General features: G+C 42.4%; 1 protein-coding gene across 3 annotated transcripts in view; it reads right to left on the bottom strand.

Annotated features, from left to right (window-relative positions):
- The window catches only part of ckap5 (cytoskeleton associated protein 5), a 108300-nt gene that overhangs the window by 44412 nt on the left and 46274 nt on the right, over window positions 1-17614 (bottom strand). For all 3 annotated transcript variants that reach the window (XM_061821761.1, XM_061821762.1, XM_061821763.1), the window contains exons 16-25: window positions 17493-17585; window positions 16937-17122; window positions 10605-10699; window positions 10267-10450; window positions 10019-10158; window positions 6267-6441; window positions 4071-4184; window positions 3823-3951; window positions 2314-2508; window positions 2071-2191 (exon numbers count right to left, since the gene is read on the bottom strand). In XM_061821761.1, the coding sequence (XP_061677745.1) occupies window positions 2071-2191; window positions 2314-2508; window positions 3823-3951; window positions 4071-4184; window positions 6267-6441; window positions 10019-10158; window positions 10267-10450; window positions 10605-10699; window positions 16937-17122; window positions 17493-17585 (1432 nt within the window). The remainder of the gene's footprint in view (window positions 1-2070; window positions 2192-2313; window positions 2509-3822; window positions 3952-4070; window positions 4185-6266; window positions 6442-10018; window positions 10159-10266; window positions 10451-10604; window positions 10700-16936; window positions 17123-17492; window positions 17586-17614) is intronic.

Raw genomic sequence — 17614 nt, 5'->3', positions numbered from 1 at the left:
ACAGCCAAGGTGATCAGAGAGATAGGCAGGAGAGTACTTGGTGTGTCATCTGGTAGGAAAGGGGAGAAGGAGACTTGGTGGTGGAACCCCAAAATACAGGGAGTCATACAAGGAAAGAGATTAGCGAAGAAGAAGTGGGATACTGAGAGGACTGAGGAGAGGCGAAAGGAGTACATCGAGATGCGACGTAGGGCAAAGGTAGAGGTGGCAAAGGCTAAACAAGAGGCATATGAAGACATGTACACCAGGTTGGACACGAAAGAAGGAGAAAAGGATCTCTACAGGTTGGCCAGACAGAGGGATAGAGATGGGAAGGATGTGCAGAAGGTTAGGGTGATTAAGGATAGAGATGGAAATGTGTTGACTGGTGCCGGTAGTGTGCTAAATAGATGGAAAGAATACTTTGAGAAGTTGATGAATGAAGAAAATGAGAGAGAAGGAAGAGTTGAAGAGGCAAGAGTGAAGGACCAGGAAGTGGAAATGATTACTAAGGGGGAAGTCAGAAAGGCATTACAAAGGATGAAAAATGGGAAGGCAGTTGGTCCTGTTGACATACCGGTAGAGGTATGGAAGCAATTTGGAGAGATGGCTGTGGAGTTTTTGACCAACTTATTCAACAGAATACTAGCGGGCGAAAAGATGCCTGAAGAATGGAGGAAAAGTGTTCTAGTTCCCATTTTTAAGAACAAAGGGGATGTTCAGAGCTGTGGGAACTATAGAGGAATAAAGTTGATGAGCCACACAATGAAGTTATGGGAAAGAGTAGTGGAGGCTAGACTCAGGACAGAAGTAAGTATCTGCGAGCAACAGTATGGTTTCATACCTAGAAAGAGTACCACAGATGCATTATTTGCCTTGAGGATGCTCGTGGAAAAGTACAGAGAAGGTCAGAAGGAGCTACATTGTGTCTTTGTGGATCTAGAGAAAGCCTATGACAGAGTACCAAGAGAAGAACTGTGGTACTGCATGCGTAAGTCTGGTGTGCCAGAGAAGTACGTTAAAATAGTACAGGACATGTATGATGGCAGCAGAACAATGGTGAGGTGTGCCTTAGGTGTGACAGAGGAATTTAAGGTGGAGGTGGGACTGCATCAGGGATCAGCTCTGAGCCCCTTCCTGTTTGCAGTGGTAATGGATAGGCTGACAGATGAGGTTAGACTGGAATCCCCTTGGACCATGATGTTCGCAGATGATATTGTCATATGCAGTGAAAGCAGGGAGCACGCAAAGGAACAAATCAGAAAAATGGAGGCACACACTGGAAAGGAGAGGGATGAAGATTGGCCGAAGTAAAACAGAATATATGTGCGTGAATGAGAGGGGTGGCGGGGGGGAGCGTGAGGCTACAGGGAGAAGAGAGAGCACCGGTAGACAACTTCAAATATTTAGGGTCAACAATCAAGAGCAATGGTGAGTGTGGTAAGGAAGTGAAGCAATGGGTCCAAGCAGGTTGGAACAGCTGGCGGAAGGTGTCTGGTGTGTCAAGTGACAGAAGAGTCTGCTAGGATGAAGGGCAAAGTTTATTAAACAGGGGTGAGGCCAGCCATGATGTACAGATTTGAGACGGTGGCACTGAAGAAACAACAGGAAGCAGAACTGGAGATAGCAGAAATAAATATGTAGAGGTTTTCGCTCGGAGTGAGCAGGTTGGATAGGATTAGAAATGAGCTTATTGGAGGGACAGCCAAAGTTGGATGTTTTGGAGACAAGGTTCGAGAGAGCAGACTTCGATGGTTTGGACATGTCCAGAGGAGAGAGTGAATATATTGGTAGAAGGGTGCTGAGGATGGAGCTGCCAGGCAAAAGAGCGAGAGGAGGTTGATGGATGTGGTGAGGGAGAACATGAGGACAGTGGGTGTAAGAGAGAAAGATGGAGGAGATAGGCTAAGATGGAAAAATATGACACGCTGTGACGGGACAAGCTGAAAGGAAAAGAAGAAGTAGTGCAATATCACGTATACGTACATTTAGAAATTATTTTGGTAACTTAGCATGTGATACGAACTTAGGATTTCTACCTTTCCATCCCTCATTATTTTATATATTTTATAGTTACAGAAGAATACTAACCTGCTCCGGTTGTCTCAGAGGGGCATTTTGCCCCTCCAGGTTTGGGAGGAGCAGCGGGTTTCGGTGGCATCACTGCTCTGGCCTTTTCCAACATAGGTATGACCTGGTCTTTAGAAGACAGCTAATCGAAAAAAAGAATCAACAAATGCAGTATTATAGAAAAGAGTGTAATGAATACTGTTGAGAGACTCAAAACAATTTTTATAATTTAGCGATTTAATTCACACAAACATTTTCCAGTACCTTCAGTTTGCCAGCAGCCTTGTTCATCTTGTCATAGCCAAGGTGCATCATGAATGTGGGTAGAGCATCCTGAGCTTTCTTCCTCACATCACCATTTCTGTCTTCTAAGCAGGCGTAGAGATTGGGGACGCAAGCAGTTAGATCCCCTGGCACAGTCCTTAGGGTGGGTAACTTCTCTGATAGCCAGCCTAACAACTGAGAGAGGAGAGGATTGTTTTTGAACGTGTGTATCACTCAACATCTAAAATGTCTGACAAACTATATAACCCTTGTTTTACATCTATCCATCCATTTAACTACCACGTATTCAAGGTCGGGTGGCGGGGCAGTAAGCTTTAGCAGGGAATCCCCTTCCCCTAGCCGCTTCAGGCAGCACTTTCCAGGATATCCAAGAGGACATCCGAAGCAGACTGTGATACAGTCTCTGAAATGTCTCCTGGGTCATGCCCGGGACCTCCTCCCATTGGAAATGCCGGAAACACCTCACTCGAGCTGCGTCCAAGAGGCATCCTAACCAGATACCTGAACCACCTCATCTGGGTCCTCTCAAAGTGGAGGAGGAGCGCATCAACACTAACATCCTGCCCTCTAACCCTATGTCTAAGGGGTATCAAACTCAAATTGGGAAAATGTTGCGGACCATACGCAATATTTCATGAAAAATCATGGCGATGTGCATGTTTCCCTTATTTGTAGAGATGTAGTGTTAAGGATTAGCAGATGACAAACTTAATATTTTGCTTAAACATTGAATCTGGAATAAACAGATTTCAATACTATAAATGAGAAATCAAATTTGCCATAAAACATTAGTAGTACCTGTTTGTTTTGTATTTACATGTATTTATTGCCAACTACCTCTCTGTTTTAGTTATATCTTTTTTCAAAAGTCCCCAAAAAAATGTAAGAATGTCTAATAAAAATCTGAACTTCAAACTACTGACAGTCCCTGCCTAGGAGTTGATAAAAGGCATTTAAAAAAATTCAATTATGTTATATTCTTTGTTACAGCCAGCCATGTTGCTCCACACACGACGAACAAGTCTGTACTTTGTTTTAGTGAAAAGATAATCTGGCCCCCTAGCTTGGACATTAACCATTTTCCATCATTCGTTTGGCCATTTTTGGGAAGAGGAAGTGTAAATTTGCCCAAGGAGACTAGGGACGTAGTGGCTAAACACTGCAACACACAGGGAAGCGGCGCTTGCTGGTCTAGACTGACTGGCAAATACTTGTAAAGCATTCTGGGATATGTAGTATGAGTGATATAAATGCAACATGCCAGCTCTAAAAGATATTTGATATGGTAATGCGGGCCAAATTTGGTCCTGCAGAAGAGATGCGCCCGTTGATTGCATTTTTCCTTCACGAGTGAACAAGACCTGGAGATACTTGAAACACATCCTCTTGGGCCAGGATCTGAAGTGAATTTTTACAATGAGCTGATTTTTTTTTCCTTCCCCATTGTTTCTTATGAATGTTTAGCCCGCCATGTGTCTATCTATGTACCTCTTGACGTAGAAAGGGATTCTCTTTCTTCAATTCCTCTGATAGCTCCTCTCCTTCCAGCCATTCCTTCATCCCAGTCTGTTCCACCCAGGCCTGCAGAGTGGCCATTGCAGCTGCCCTTACATTGGGCTACAGAAGAATATTGTTCACACACAGAGACCTAGTCCAATCTTAAGCAGAAGCCCGTTAAGCTTGATTTATGCATTATGACAATGCACATAAATATTTGGCATCCTGAATTTATGTACCTTACTGTCGCCAAGCACAGTGATGATGGGGAATCCTAGTGTTTTAACATGCTGTTTGAGTCCAGGCCCCATGGCTGTGGCCAGCTGCTGTAGAATAGTCAAGCTTTGCTGGACCTAGAACACACACATGCAAGTGAAATTTAAAATAATTAAATTCCAACATTCAAATGATCAATACTAAGGAAAAACTAATTCATATCCAGCCATGTAGTCACACAACTGTAATGCAGAATGCATGTTAATGACCATGAAGGAGAAAGACGCTTATGTTCAATTAAAACAATCAGACAACACACATTTGTAAGGCAGGGTTCATACTCAGTCTGACCAAAAAAATTTAAGGGCTTTTTAGGGGCACTTTTAGGGGCTGACACGAAAAATTTAGGGCTGACACGGAAAAAATGTTCCAGTATCCGAGTACCTGTGACAGTGATCACCTGTCGCCCCTTGTGGTAGTTGTCATTAATATGACCATTGTCAACGTCTTCACATAACAGTATACAGAAAAACAGATTCTAACTACAATTGCGACTATATACACAAATGTCTTCAGCACCCCTACTCTAGCTCCTTGAGCCTACCCAGTGCCTCCTCTATTTGTTCCTGCAGAGGTGCCAAAGTGGCTCTCTTGTCCTTTGAGTGCAGTGGCCTCGGTGAAAAACCTAAGATTCCTCTTTTCTTCTGCCTCCTCACAGAGCCTGTCAGCTTTCTCAATAAGCGTAGATATGTCAGTCTCTATTCTGGCTTTTTTGGCTTTGAGGCAGTAGAGATGAAAAGTGGGCAGCGATGCCAAATGTAGCCAGGTACGAAGTCTTCTTTTTCCCACAGTGGTAGTTTTTAGCAATGTCACTGTCTGGGAAAATGACTGCAAACACTTTCTAATTATTTTCACAAGATTTGTAATGGCTGTAGATCACTTTTAAAGTCCACATGATCTCTGCCTTTAACGAGTCCGTCTTCGTGTATTGAACTACGTTCATAAAGCCTGACAACTGTAGGTGCACATTAGGGATCGCAACCGGTGACAAACAACCGGTCGATTTTTTTAAAACCGAAACCGTCATCGGACTTTCGAAATCGGTTAAAATTTCCAGTCATTTCTTCCGGTTCCGGTACTCCACATTGCGCTATTTTTTCAACATCATTTCCACTTTTTTTCAAGTTTCGCTGTTAGAGTAAAGCTGGACTCAAAAGAACATTCAGTTAAATCAAAGAAACATCAAACATGGCATTGAGGAAACGCTCGGGATACTTTCATGCCCTTTCTGAAAGTCCGAAAGAAGAATGTTAACATTAAAACATTTTTACAAAAAAAAAAAAATTTTTTGGTTAACGTTTATGAAATAAACCCGTAAATTAATGTCAAGACCACACAAAATAAACGACGTCTAAAGAGAATGCAAGGGGGGGGGGGGGGGTGTTACTCTTACTAGTGTTAGTGCCTCAACATGGCTACGCTCGTAAAAGCAAAACAACGAACTCAAACTCATGTTCGTCCAATGCTGTCAACTAATATACGGATTAATTATAGGCAAATTTTTGTCAATATTCCGGAGCTACTTTCATGAAAATTTAAAAATCCGGAATTCCAGGAAAATTATTTATTATTATTTCCAGGCACTCCAGTTTCCTTCATGTCCCAAAAACATGCCGTAATTGGAGACACTAAATTGCCCCATCGGTGTGATTGTGAGTGCGACTGCTGTCTGTCTCCATGTGCCCTTTGATTGGCTAGCAACCAGTTCAGGGTGTAACCCACCTTCTGCCCAATGACAGCTGGGATTGGCTCCAGCACACCCACAACCGTGGTGAGGATAAGGGACTCAGAAAATGGATGGATGGATAGTTAAAAACAGAGTTTAGGAAAAAGGTGACTAATTTCCATGTATGATATCTCCAGGAGGGGAAAAAAGTATTTAGTCATCCAATCTTGCAACTTCTTCCACTTAAAAAGAGTAATTATTTATTCAAAAGGTTTTTAGCAATAAGTGTGCTTTGTTTGTAAATATGTTTTATCTGAGTTACTTAACTTCATCTTTCAGATCTTGTATTTTATTGGTTCAAACACCTTGTGGAGATGTGTTAATTATCTCGTACACACTGTCATAGTGACAATAAAGGCTTTTGATTTTGATGTGGAAGTCAAAGCTGTAGTCTGACACACAAAATACTGTCATTGTAAAGCCATCGACCTACCAGTATCTTGTTAGAATCACTGAGTCGTCCTTTCAAGGCCAACGAAAGCTCCCCAATGTTGGCCGTGATGAATTTAGCTTCTGAGATGATGGCAGCAACTTCATCCAGACCTTCCTTTCTCATCTTCCAGTTCTTATCTCCGATTTTAGAAACTAATTCAGAAGTGACTTTGTCACTAAAAGGTGGGACAAGACAGAATTAGTGTTTTCTTAGTGCAGCCACTGGCTTTAAAAAGTTTGAGCCAAGGGTTGGACCAATTTGGTTTGCCATCAAAATATATAAAAAAAAAAGCTCAATGATCCATCTTTTTTAGGCATTTATATTTGATTTCGATTACAATTATTCAAAATCCATCAGATATTTAGGTGGCAAAAGTAATACCACAGAAACTAAAACGTAAACAAGACTTCTAATTTAGATGCAAATTCTTGGGTAACAATAATTGTATCACGCATTTGACCCACTAACATGACCAACTTTTTGTGAATCCGGGCTATAACCTCAGCTTTGGTCGATAGTGGTTTGTTTTGAGGTTTGCTCTCAAGTCCTTCAATAGCATGCTAAATGCAAGTACTTTCACATTTAGGTTTGGAGACCGATTCGCCAGTTCTAATACATTTCAGTTCTTTCCTGTGATGAACTTCCAATCAGTTTGAATTTATCTTTAAATTGGCACACAATATATCTGCAGAATGATGTTACTTGATGCTCTCAATCATAAAGAGATATGAGAGGTGATAAAAAGGAAAATTGCTCATTTTGGGTACAGGGGGCGCAGACTTTGTGAAACGAGCGCCAAACTCTGAATTAAAGGCATCATACATAGTGAAGCCAGTGAAGCATGGAGGTGCAAGCGTCATGATACTGGCATGTTTCCCCTACTATGGTGTTGGGCCTATTTATCACATAACAGGGATCATGGATCGGTTTCCATATGTCAAAATACTTGAAGAGATCATGTTTCCCCCCTCCTCGAGCAGTCACCTTATCTTAGTGGAGGGGTTTGTGTGTCCTGATGAACCTAGGAGCTAAGTTATCTGGGGCTTCATGTCCCTGGTAGGGTCACCCATGTCAAAAAGGTCTTAGGTGAGGGACCAGACAAAGTACGAATCCAAAACCTCTATGACAAGTACAAAAATTGGATCTTGGTTTCCCTTGCCCGGACGCGGGTTATCGTGGCCGCCCTCTGGAACCAGGCCTGGAGGTGGGGCTCAAAGTAGAGCGCCTGGTGGCCGGGTCTGCATCCATGGGGCTTGGCTGGGCACAGCCCAAAAGAGAACATGGGTACCCCTTCCAATGGGCTCACCACCTGTGAGAGAGGTCATAGGGGTCGGGTGCGATCTGAGCTGGGCGGTGGCCAAAGGCGAGGACATTGGCAATCCGATCTCCGGCTACAGAAACTAGCCCTAGGGACACGGAATGTCACCTCTTTGGCAGGGAAGGAGCCCGAACTGGTGTGTGAGATTGAGAAGTTCCGACTAGATAAAGACTGACTCGCCTCTATGCACCGCTTGGGCTCTAGCACCACTCCTCTTGAGAGGGCTTGGACTCTGTTCCACTTTGGAGTTGCCCACGTTGAGACGCTGAGCAGGTGTGGGTATACTTATAGCCCCCCAGCGACGATCCTGTGCGTTGGGCTTTACCCCGGTGGATGAGAGGGTAGCCTCCTTCCGCCTTCAAGTAGGTGGATGGGTCCTGACTGTTGTTTGTCCTTATGTATCAAACAGGAGTTCAGAGTACACACACTTTTTGGAGTCCTTACAGGGAGTGCTGGAGAGCACCCCCTCTGGGGACTACATTCTGCTGGAGGACTTCAATGCCCACGTGAGCAATGACATTGAGACCTGGAAGGGCGTGATTGGGACGAACGGCCCCACTGATCCCAACCTGATTGGTGTTCTGTTCCTGGACTCCTGTGCTAATCACGGATTGTCCATTACGAACACCATGTTCAGGCATAAGGGTGCCCATATGTCCACCTGGCACCAGGACGCCCTAGGTCGCAGTTCGATGATCAACTTTGTGGTTGTGTCATCGAACTTGCGACTGCATGTCTTCAACAATGGGGTGAAGAGAGGAGTGGAAGCTCTCAAATGATCACCACCTGGTGTTGAGTTGGCTTTGATGGTGGGGGAAGATGCCGGTTCGACGTGGCAGGCCCAAACATGTGTGAGGGTCTGCTGGGAATGGCAGGCAGATTCCCCTGCCAGAAGGAATTTCAACTCCCACCTCTGAAATAACTTTGCTCACGTCCCAGAGGACGTGGGGGTCATTGTGTCCGAGTGGACGACGTTCTGTGCCTCCATTGCTGAGGAGGCGGACCGGAGCAGTGGCCGTACTGTGGTCGGTGCCTGTCATGGTGGCAACCCGCAAACACGGTGAATATGAACATGATCAAAGATGGCAGGAATTACATTTTTGTGGTGCCATTGTGGCGTGAATGAATCAGTGGCGTGCTACATAAAGAGTGACGTGGTAAACACCCGTAAAACCGCTTCAATAACTTTTAATAATGAAGCGTAATGTGTGATGATGAACCTCAAGCGGTAATGAGGAATTCACCCCCTCGGGGATGAGGCTTTTCGGCAAGCAAACGGTTTGAAAAATTTCAAAAGCATGCGACTATGAAACGAGCTGTCGAGTTTACCAATTGTGTTGACGGGATTATGTCCATGAAGAGGGTGTGGATTAAATGGATTAATTATCCATAAGGTTCTCATATTTGGTCTCATGTTTCGCTTTTAATGCTCTTTTGCCGTGCTCAATATGTTTACATTGACTTGCATTTGCTTATGGTTGCTTTATCGACTCACAGTTGCTTTATTTATCACGTTTGCTGTGTTTGTTACGTTTCAGGATCTGAAAATCGGAGAAATAAGCCTTCAAACTCAGACAACTTGAGCTGTTTGCACAAGAAGAGCAGGCTAAAATACCAGAGGAGTAGTGCAGAAGTCTCAGAAAGTTACAGACATCGTAAGATTGCAGTGATCGCCACCATTTTTTTTCAAGGCCTGTTTCATGAGGTTTTTTTTTGGTATTTTTTAATTTTGCTGAAACACAATTCAAAAGCAATGATTGTTTTTTCATAGCAATCTTCAAAACATTACTTTTTTCTTCGGTTATATTCAAATTATTTGTGACCACTGGGTTTTTCGATTCATTAAATGAAGTGTACCCACGATATTCTTCACTTGTGTAAATTCTTGATTAAACCTGAAATGCTAGTTTCTCATTATGTCATCTTTTTACGTTAAACTTAAATGCTTTCCATCTATTGTAAATCAAAATGGTTTCACTGCTACTCCTACACTTTTGGAGGTAAATGTAGCACAGTGAAGGCCTAGAAATAGCAGAATGAATCAATAAAAGGGGTGGGGGGGGGGGGGGACACATCCGTTACTCATTCCTAATATTAATTTTGGATGGCAAAATAAACCATGTTTCTCTACAAATAAAGGAATCCAAAACCCAAGCTAGTGACTTTTGTTCAGAAATATTTCAGCCTAGTCAAAATCCTTTTGGCAGCTGAAAACAAACATACAAGTTTGCAGATTGACTTCTGTCAAATACCAGGACTGTAATAACTGGGGAAAGACCGATTGAGGATATGGAAATGTAGGATGGATGGGTTAATTTCAAAACCTCAATCTGCATTTCAAATCTAGAGTGTCTATACTATGTGTGTATGTATGTCTTTACTATGCATCGCCAAACATTTGCTACTTCAAGTTTTAACTTTCAGTACTAGTCACCTAATATCCATTCTGGGGAGTAAGTCCATTATGTCCTGTCCTACTACATCCTCTTCTTGGTCCTCTCCGTTGTCACACTCATCCTCATTCCCGGTCTTCTTGGTAAATCTTGTTGGAGCTGGAGGTGACCGACCTTGTATCTATAATGCACAAGCACAAAGAAATGATGATGATAGGTTGCATGGTTTGCTTTTTAAGAGGAACAGAAAAGGATAGTTACCATTGTGAGCATAACAAAAAGCTATTACCTTCTCAAAAGTTGCATCTATTTGTGACAGGAGAGCTGGTTTCTCATCCTCAAAGAAAGTGCGTAGAGGAGCTCCCATGTAGAGATACATAACACCTAGCAGAGTAATTGCTGCTGTCCTAACAGCTGGGTTAGTAGCACCAAGGGCCGTCTTGACGTTGTTGATAAAACCCTTCACGTTGATACTGAGGAGAGGTTCAATGTAATTAGTTTTTTTCCCCTCACTCACCTTGTGAAAGGCCTCTTCAGTGTTTATTGTACTGTAAATTTTATACTCAATGGTCTAGGGTGCTATTTACTACAACAATTGGGTATACAAAAATGATAAATGTTAATTACCCAGCAAAGCCAAACTCCTTCATGGCATTTGCCAGCCAGTTGAGAGTCTCTGCCTGGTTCTTGGGGTTCTTTTGTGCAAATGCCAAAGAGACAACCTGTAAAAAAAAAGTAAATGCATAATTAAAATTAATAACCAATGTAAATGCAGCACAGCATTCATGAACCTATATGAGAGGAAACGTTTTATGTTACCAAAATCCTTTCAACAAAAACCTGAACACAGGCTTCCTTCGCATTTAACTACACTACAACTCCGACAAAATTTCATACTTTCCAGACCCGAATTTATAGACAGTTCAGTAAAAATCAAATTTGTGACATTTGAGTAAATTGTATATCATTCTGATACGTTATATGTCATTATGTTGCACAATAATTTCCTGGAAATTTTTGGGAGGATAAGTGATACTTCGGCAAGCAATCTTTATATGTAGAATGAATGTATGAGAGAGAGTTGGCAGAGTTTAGAAACACCAATTATGTGTTATATGATATAATTGGCAATGGAAGGCCAATCAAGATTGGTGGTCAACCAATCAGAACGCCATTGCGCTTCGTGCTGCATTTTTTTTTTTTGGTACGACAAGCACTTAGAAATAAACTTGAGTTCCAACTTTCAGCCACAATTTCCCCATTTTCAATTTCGGTCCAGAATTTTCATTTCGGTCCATCTAAAAGGACAACAGTTGCAAACGCCTCAGCAAAAGCCCCCAACACAAGGATATTAAGTACAACAGGAGTGAGCGCTGGAATTCCCTCGAACTGTATAATTTGTCCTGGTTACTGGGAATTTATTATACCAAAGGCTTTCACTTTCTCCTTAAATAAAAATGAATCTAAACATTATTGCAATGGCATTTACTTGGGATTAGAGCGAAATATCTCATTTTACGGCCACGCTACTCTGAGAATGCCCGATCTCGTCAAACTAAGTGGGTTTGGCCCTGGTTCATACTTGGATGGGAGACCACCTGGGAATACCAGGTGGTGTAAGTTTCTCTCCCCGGCTAAAATGCAGAGGGGTTATGTCAGGAAGGGCATCCGGCGTTAAAAAAAACTGTGCCAAACAAATGTGCATTCATCAGAGATAACGCACTGTGGCGATTCCTAACGGGACTAGCCGAAAAGAAAAGAATTAAATATCTCACTCTACCCATATCCCCGAAAGCTAGTGATTAATCAAGAAGTCGATCATTAAGAGTGATGGCAACAAATTTTATTGTTGATTCATTCTATCACGTGATTATGACGCCAGACACCGACTACATTGCGCCCTTGTGAAGTTAAAGTGCGACTGTCATGAAATGGATGAATTTTGGTATGTTATTCATGAAAACCCACAGCCAATATGGTCCCATGTGTTTTTCACCACAAAACATGATTTTGACGTATACGGCTTTTTGGAACTCCCGCCATGAAAATCCTCTCGAGGGATTTGTTTTCGAGAAGAAGCAGGAAGTGACGTAAAGGATACCGGCGCCCCCTAGTGGACTCGTTTGTTTCCATTAGTTTTACCTCCGGGAAGGTAGCTCGTTGTTCCTTCGCGTTAGCCAAAATGCCGACTCGTTGCAATGCTGGACATTGCTTGAACACTCGGGAGAATGGATTTACCCTTCATAAGTTTGAAAGAGACCCTGTTCGTTGGAAAAAATGGATTGCACGGGTGCAGAGGACGAGAGCTTCGTGGGTTCCAAATATATAGGTGTGTATACAGCTACTAAAAAAAAAATAATAGTTTGGGGCGGACCACGTAATCGGTCTCTTATAACGTAACAAAAGATCCGTGTATGAAATGTGTCGATGTGCGCGTCGCCCAGCCAACAATGTCTCACTCAGCCTCGTCTCAATGATGTTCATCGCGTACTACGGTGGCTGTGAACAAACCTCTAAAAGCAGTACGCCTCGGTTCAATTATATGCCACCATGGCGCCGAAAATCAGCCACACCGGCTGATGCGGTCACAGCTTCTGCAAAGGCTGCGCGTCGGGCTTTACAACGGGGGCGGCTCTGAAGAACCCAGCCGAGAATGCGTTATTCAGTTGCGTGCAGGCATAAAGCCCCCCGGCTCGACCGTGTTGCTCATCACTGCGGCGTCTGTGAACACCCCTCTATAGCAGCACCGCTCGGCTCTGTCATAAGCCACACCGGCCGGCTACGATGAGCCGCAACGGCTCATCTCCGCCGCGGAAGTGGATTGGACGGGGATGCGGTTTGGCCGTGATCGCCTATCATCTGAATATGGCTCGAAGTAATAGTGTAATATTGCCCTGAGGGCTCGAAACAATAGTGTAATATTGCCCCGGTAACTTCACTCGGTTGTGTGGTGATGTCCTTTTCGAAAAGAGCTTCGGTCTCAGAAGGGGCGTCGGAAAAATCCGAATATCTCTGTTGTTTGGCTTCCGTAGTCGCAGGCACTGAGCATTTTCAACAGCAGAAGTGACAATGACGTCAAGGACAGAGGACACGACCAATATGGCGACCACTTGAATATCGAGGGACACTTAATTGCGCAACTTTGCGCATGGATGACGCACGATCCGCTCACATTTATTTTTTCGTATAGACATTGAAGTGAATACGGTTATATGTATTTTTCATTACAATATCTATAGGGATGACAGTCCCACTTTAAGTCACCCACTCTGTTGCACAGAGCAAGGGACTCAAAGTGCCAAGTCATATACCGGTATTTGCATCTCTGAGTCATGATTTGATCAGGAGTAATCAATTACAATGACGTCCTGAGACTTTAAATGGAGCAGAGGCAGACTGGAAAGACAATGGTGTCTTGTATTCCAAGTTAATGTAAGTGCTCATTTTTCATAAAAAACATTTATGCCCATGTTAACCAAATTAACTTCTCTCTGTATGAATTTGAGTCTGACAAGTTCCATTTAAATTTATTTTGAAAACACAAAACTTAGAGCCAACACCCCCCCACGCAAAGTTGCATCCATGGAAAGGTAGGGTAACAGTACTCAGTTTATTCTCTTTATTCTGAGTGTATAAAAGAATTTTTCAAAAGCATGATCTCACCATTTATTTGCTCACAATTCTAAAATTGTAAGGTCTGTACTTAATGTTCTTGTGAATAAAATTTAAATACTTCTGAAAACATTTGGTTAAGGGAGAGTTATCTGGACTTGACTAAGTAAAAAAAAAAAAAATAATAAAATAAAATAAAATAAAAAACGACACCATAAGGGGTCTACTTGAAATTGTTTTTACTTTTTAGATCGGAATAGAATGTGTAAGCACTCAAGAAAATGTTATTGTTTTGCTGCTAGATTCATAGAAGTACAGTGGTGAGGTTAGAGTCATGTGTGAAAAATCTTGTGGTATTTGACACCAAGGAGACAGACACTGCACTGACAGAGGATGACCCCATAAATTACACAGATACTGTACACCATATATTTGTATGTTTTTGTGTGGTAGGACCATGGACTATTGTAAAACTATTTGACCTCAATATTTAGTTGGGTTTTTTTTAATGATAGCTGGGATAGGCTTCAGCAACCATTGTGAGGATATGCAGCTCAATATAATGGAAAATTATTTGAGCTGTTGGAATGTTTGTTTGTATGTATGTTATGTTTGTGGGATGAAGCAACCATTTTGAGCACTTGGCTGCACTGCCAATTTAAAATGTCCTGTTTTAGAAAAAGAGATGGACATTTTTATCTTAAACATGTAAAAAAAAAAAAAAAAACAGCTTTGATTGTTAAAATCGTATGTTTCAATCCAAAAAAACAGTGCCCTTGTAATGATTTTCTAAGACAAAAATTCAGCTTTTTTTTTTTACCCTAACTCTTTTAATAATGGATATCTGAAAAGAAGAACAAATCACCCAAGATGAAACACAAACAAAAATACAAAATACAGATTAATACCACCATGCTTATACTAACAAAGGCTGAAAATAAATAGAAGCTATTTCATAAAGTTTTTTTTTTAATCCAATTTAGCAATTTGGTTGATAGATTTAGTGACTTTTCCAAAGTCCACTAAATTAAGGCTATGTACACATTGCAGGTCAATTCAGATTTTTCTCCTAAAATGTTTAAGTGAACAGTACAATTCAGTTTTTTTTTTGTTTTTTTTTTTAATAGCCAACCCAGGCCTCTTTCATATGTGGATGTGGATATAAATCAGATAAGTATTTGACGCAAGTGCAATACATAGAATACAAAGGTAGAGCAGAGAATCGGGTGATGAAAGTTGAGAAAGGAAGAATGTTGTGTAGCCTTTCAGAAAGAGACAGGCTCTCTAGATGGACAGGAAGAGCTCCCAGAAGACTGGAATACTATTGCGAAGGTATTCAGAGAGGTAGGCAGGAGAGTACTTGGTGTTTTCTCGTAGGAAAGAGGAGAAGGAGACTTGGTGGTGGAACCCCAAAATACAGGAAGTCATCCAAAGAAGGAGATTAGCAAAGAAGAAGTGGGACACGGAGCTGACTGAGGAGAGGCAAAAGAAATACATTTAGATGCGTCGTAGGGCAAAAGTAGAGGTGGCGAAGGGTACACAAGAGGCATATGATGACTTACACCAGATTGGACACGAAAAAGCGAAAAGGATCTCTATAGGTTGGTCAGACAGAGGGATAGAGATGGGAAAGATGTGCAACAGGTAAGGGTGATTAAAGATAGAGATGGAAATGTGTTAACTGGTGCCAGTAGTGTGCTGAATAGATGTAAAAAATATTTGAGAAGTTGATGAATGAAGAAATGAGAGAGAAGGAAGAGTAGAAGAGGCAAGTGTGAAGGACCAGGAAGTGGCAATGATTAGTCAGGGGGAAGTCAGAAAGGCACTACAAAGGATGAAAAATGGAAAGGCAGTTGGTCCTGATAACATACCGGTGGAGATATGGAAGCAATTTGGAGAGGTGGCTGTGGAGTTTTTGACCAACTTATTCAACAGAACACTAGCAGGCGAAAAGATGCCTGAAGAATGGAGGAAAAGTGTGCTACTTCCCATTTTTAAGAACAAAGGGGACTTGCAGAGCTGTGGCCACTATAGAGGAATAAAGTTGATGAGCAACACAATGACGTTATGGGAAGGAGTAGTGGAGGGTAGACTCAGGTCAGAAGCCAGTATCTGCAAGAAACAGTATGGTTTCATGCCAAGAAAGAGTGCCACAGATGCATTATTTGCCTTGAGGATGCTCATGGAAAAGTACAGAGAAGGTCAGAAGGAGCTACATTGTCTCTTTGTGGCTCTAGAGAAAGACTATGACAGAGTATCAAGAGAGGAACTGTGGTACTGCATGCGGAAGTCTGGTGTGGCGGAGAAATGTTAGAATAGCACAGGACATATATGAGGGCAGCAAAACAGTGGTGAGGTGTGCCGTAGGTGTGACAGAAGAATTTCCTGTTTGCTGTGGTAATGGATAGGCTGACAGATGAGGTTAGACTGGAATCCCCATGGTCCATGATGTTCGCAGATGATATTGTGATATGCAGTGAAACCACGGAGCAGGTGGAGGAACAATTAGAAAGATGGAGGCATGCACTGGAAAGGAGAGGAATGAAGATTAGTCAAAGTAAAAATGAATATATGTGCATGAAGGAGAGGGGTGGAGGGGGAAGTGTGAGGCTACAGGGAGAAGTGATAGCGATGGTGCACAACTTCAAATACTTGGAGTCCACAATACAGAGCAATGGTGAGTGCAGTAAGGATGTGAAGAAATGGGTCTAAGCGAGATGGAACAGTTGACGGAAGGTGTCTAGTCTTCTATAATACAGAAGAGTATCCGCTAGGATGAAGGGCAAAGTTTATCAAACAGTGGTGAGGGCAGCCATGATGTACAGATTATAGACTGTGGCACTGAAGGAACAGGAAACAGAACTGGAGGTGGCAGAAATAAAGATGTTGAGGTTCTCGCTCAGAGTGAGGAGAGTGGATAGGATTAGAAATGAGCTAATTAGATGCACAGCCAAAGAAATTTTGTTTTGGAGACAAGGCTCAAGAGAGCAGACTTTGATGGTTTGGACATGTCCAGAGACGAGAGATTGAGTATATTGGTATAGGGTGCTGAGGATTGAGCTGCCAGGCAAAAGAGGGAGAGGAATACCAAAGAAAAGGTTGATGAATGTTCTGAGGGAAGACATGAGGACAGTGGGTGTAAAAGAGGAAGATGCACAAGATGGGCTTAGCTGGAAAAAGATGACATGCTCTGGCGACCCGTAACGGGACAAGCCGAAAGGAAAAGAAGAAGGGCTAAGGTACATGTGCTTCTTTGCTGCAAATATTTTGCTGAGGTAACCTTGCCTTGCCTTACCTGGACAGCGCTACATGAGAAAAGACCATTAGAGAACTTAAAAGGTAAAAACCTGCTCTGCAGTCCATGGTAGCGAGCACGCCTCCCCAATAGCAGTCATTCCCTCCTTGGCATTTCCACCACATTTGATGTCGCCAACCTTATCCACCAAACCATCCAAAACCACTGAGGCTGACATCTTTGAAAACTGCCCCCTCTGGGCGATAAGGGACACAATGTGGAGCTTTATCTGCATGACCTTAGGAAAGAACAGTGCAAAACATTGTGATGAATTCAAATCACAAAAGACAATATCATATAAATTGTGAATCATTTTAAAAAGTTACTTATTAATTTGCATTCAAATTGCAATTGGAGGCCCCATAGCTCAGTGGTTCGAGCACTGGCTTGGTAAACCAGGGGTTGTCGGTTCGTTATCCCACTGGGGCCTCCACTCCCTGAGAAGTGTTGCGTCAGGAAGGGCATCCGGCGTAAAAATTGTGCCAAACATATATGTGCGTTCATCTGAGATGACACGCTGTGGCAACCGCAAAAAAAGGGACAAGCCGAAAGAACAAAAAAAAACTTAATTTGCATTCAAAAGTCAGCATCATGGATTCAAAGATTACCTGGAAGTTTGTCTCCTTCCAGCCTGGTTTCTTGGCCAACATCTTGACTAAGGCCTGGCATGGAATCGTCATTTTATCCATTGTCTCAACAGCCTAGAAGGAAATATGAATCTACTAAATCA

Source organism: Syngnathoides biaculeatus, chromosome 6, assembly GCF_019802595.1.
Source record: "Syngnathoides biaculeatus isolate LvHL_M chromosome 6, ASM1980259v1, whole genome shotgun sequence".
Taxonomy (NCBI): domain Eukaryota; kingdom Metazoa; phylum Chordata; class Actinopteri; order Syngnathiformes; family Syngnathidae; genus Syngnathoides; species Syngnathoides biaculeatus.
Note: the sequence above shows the minus strand (reverse complement) of the source record. Positions and strands in the feature narration are given on the sequence as shown.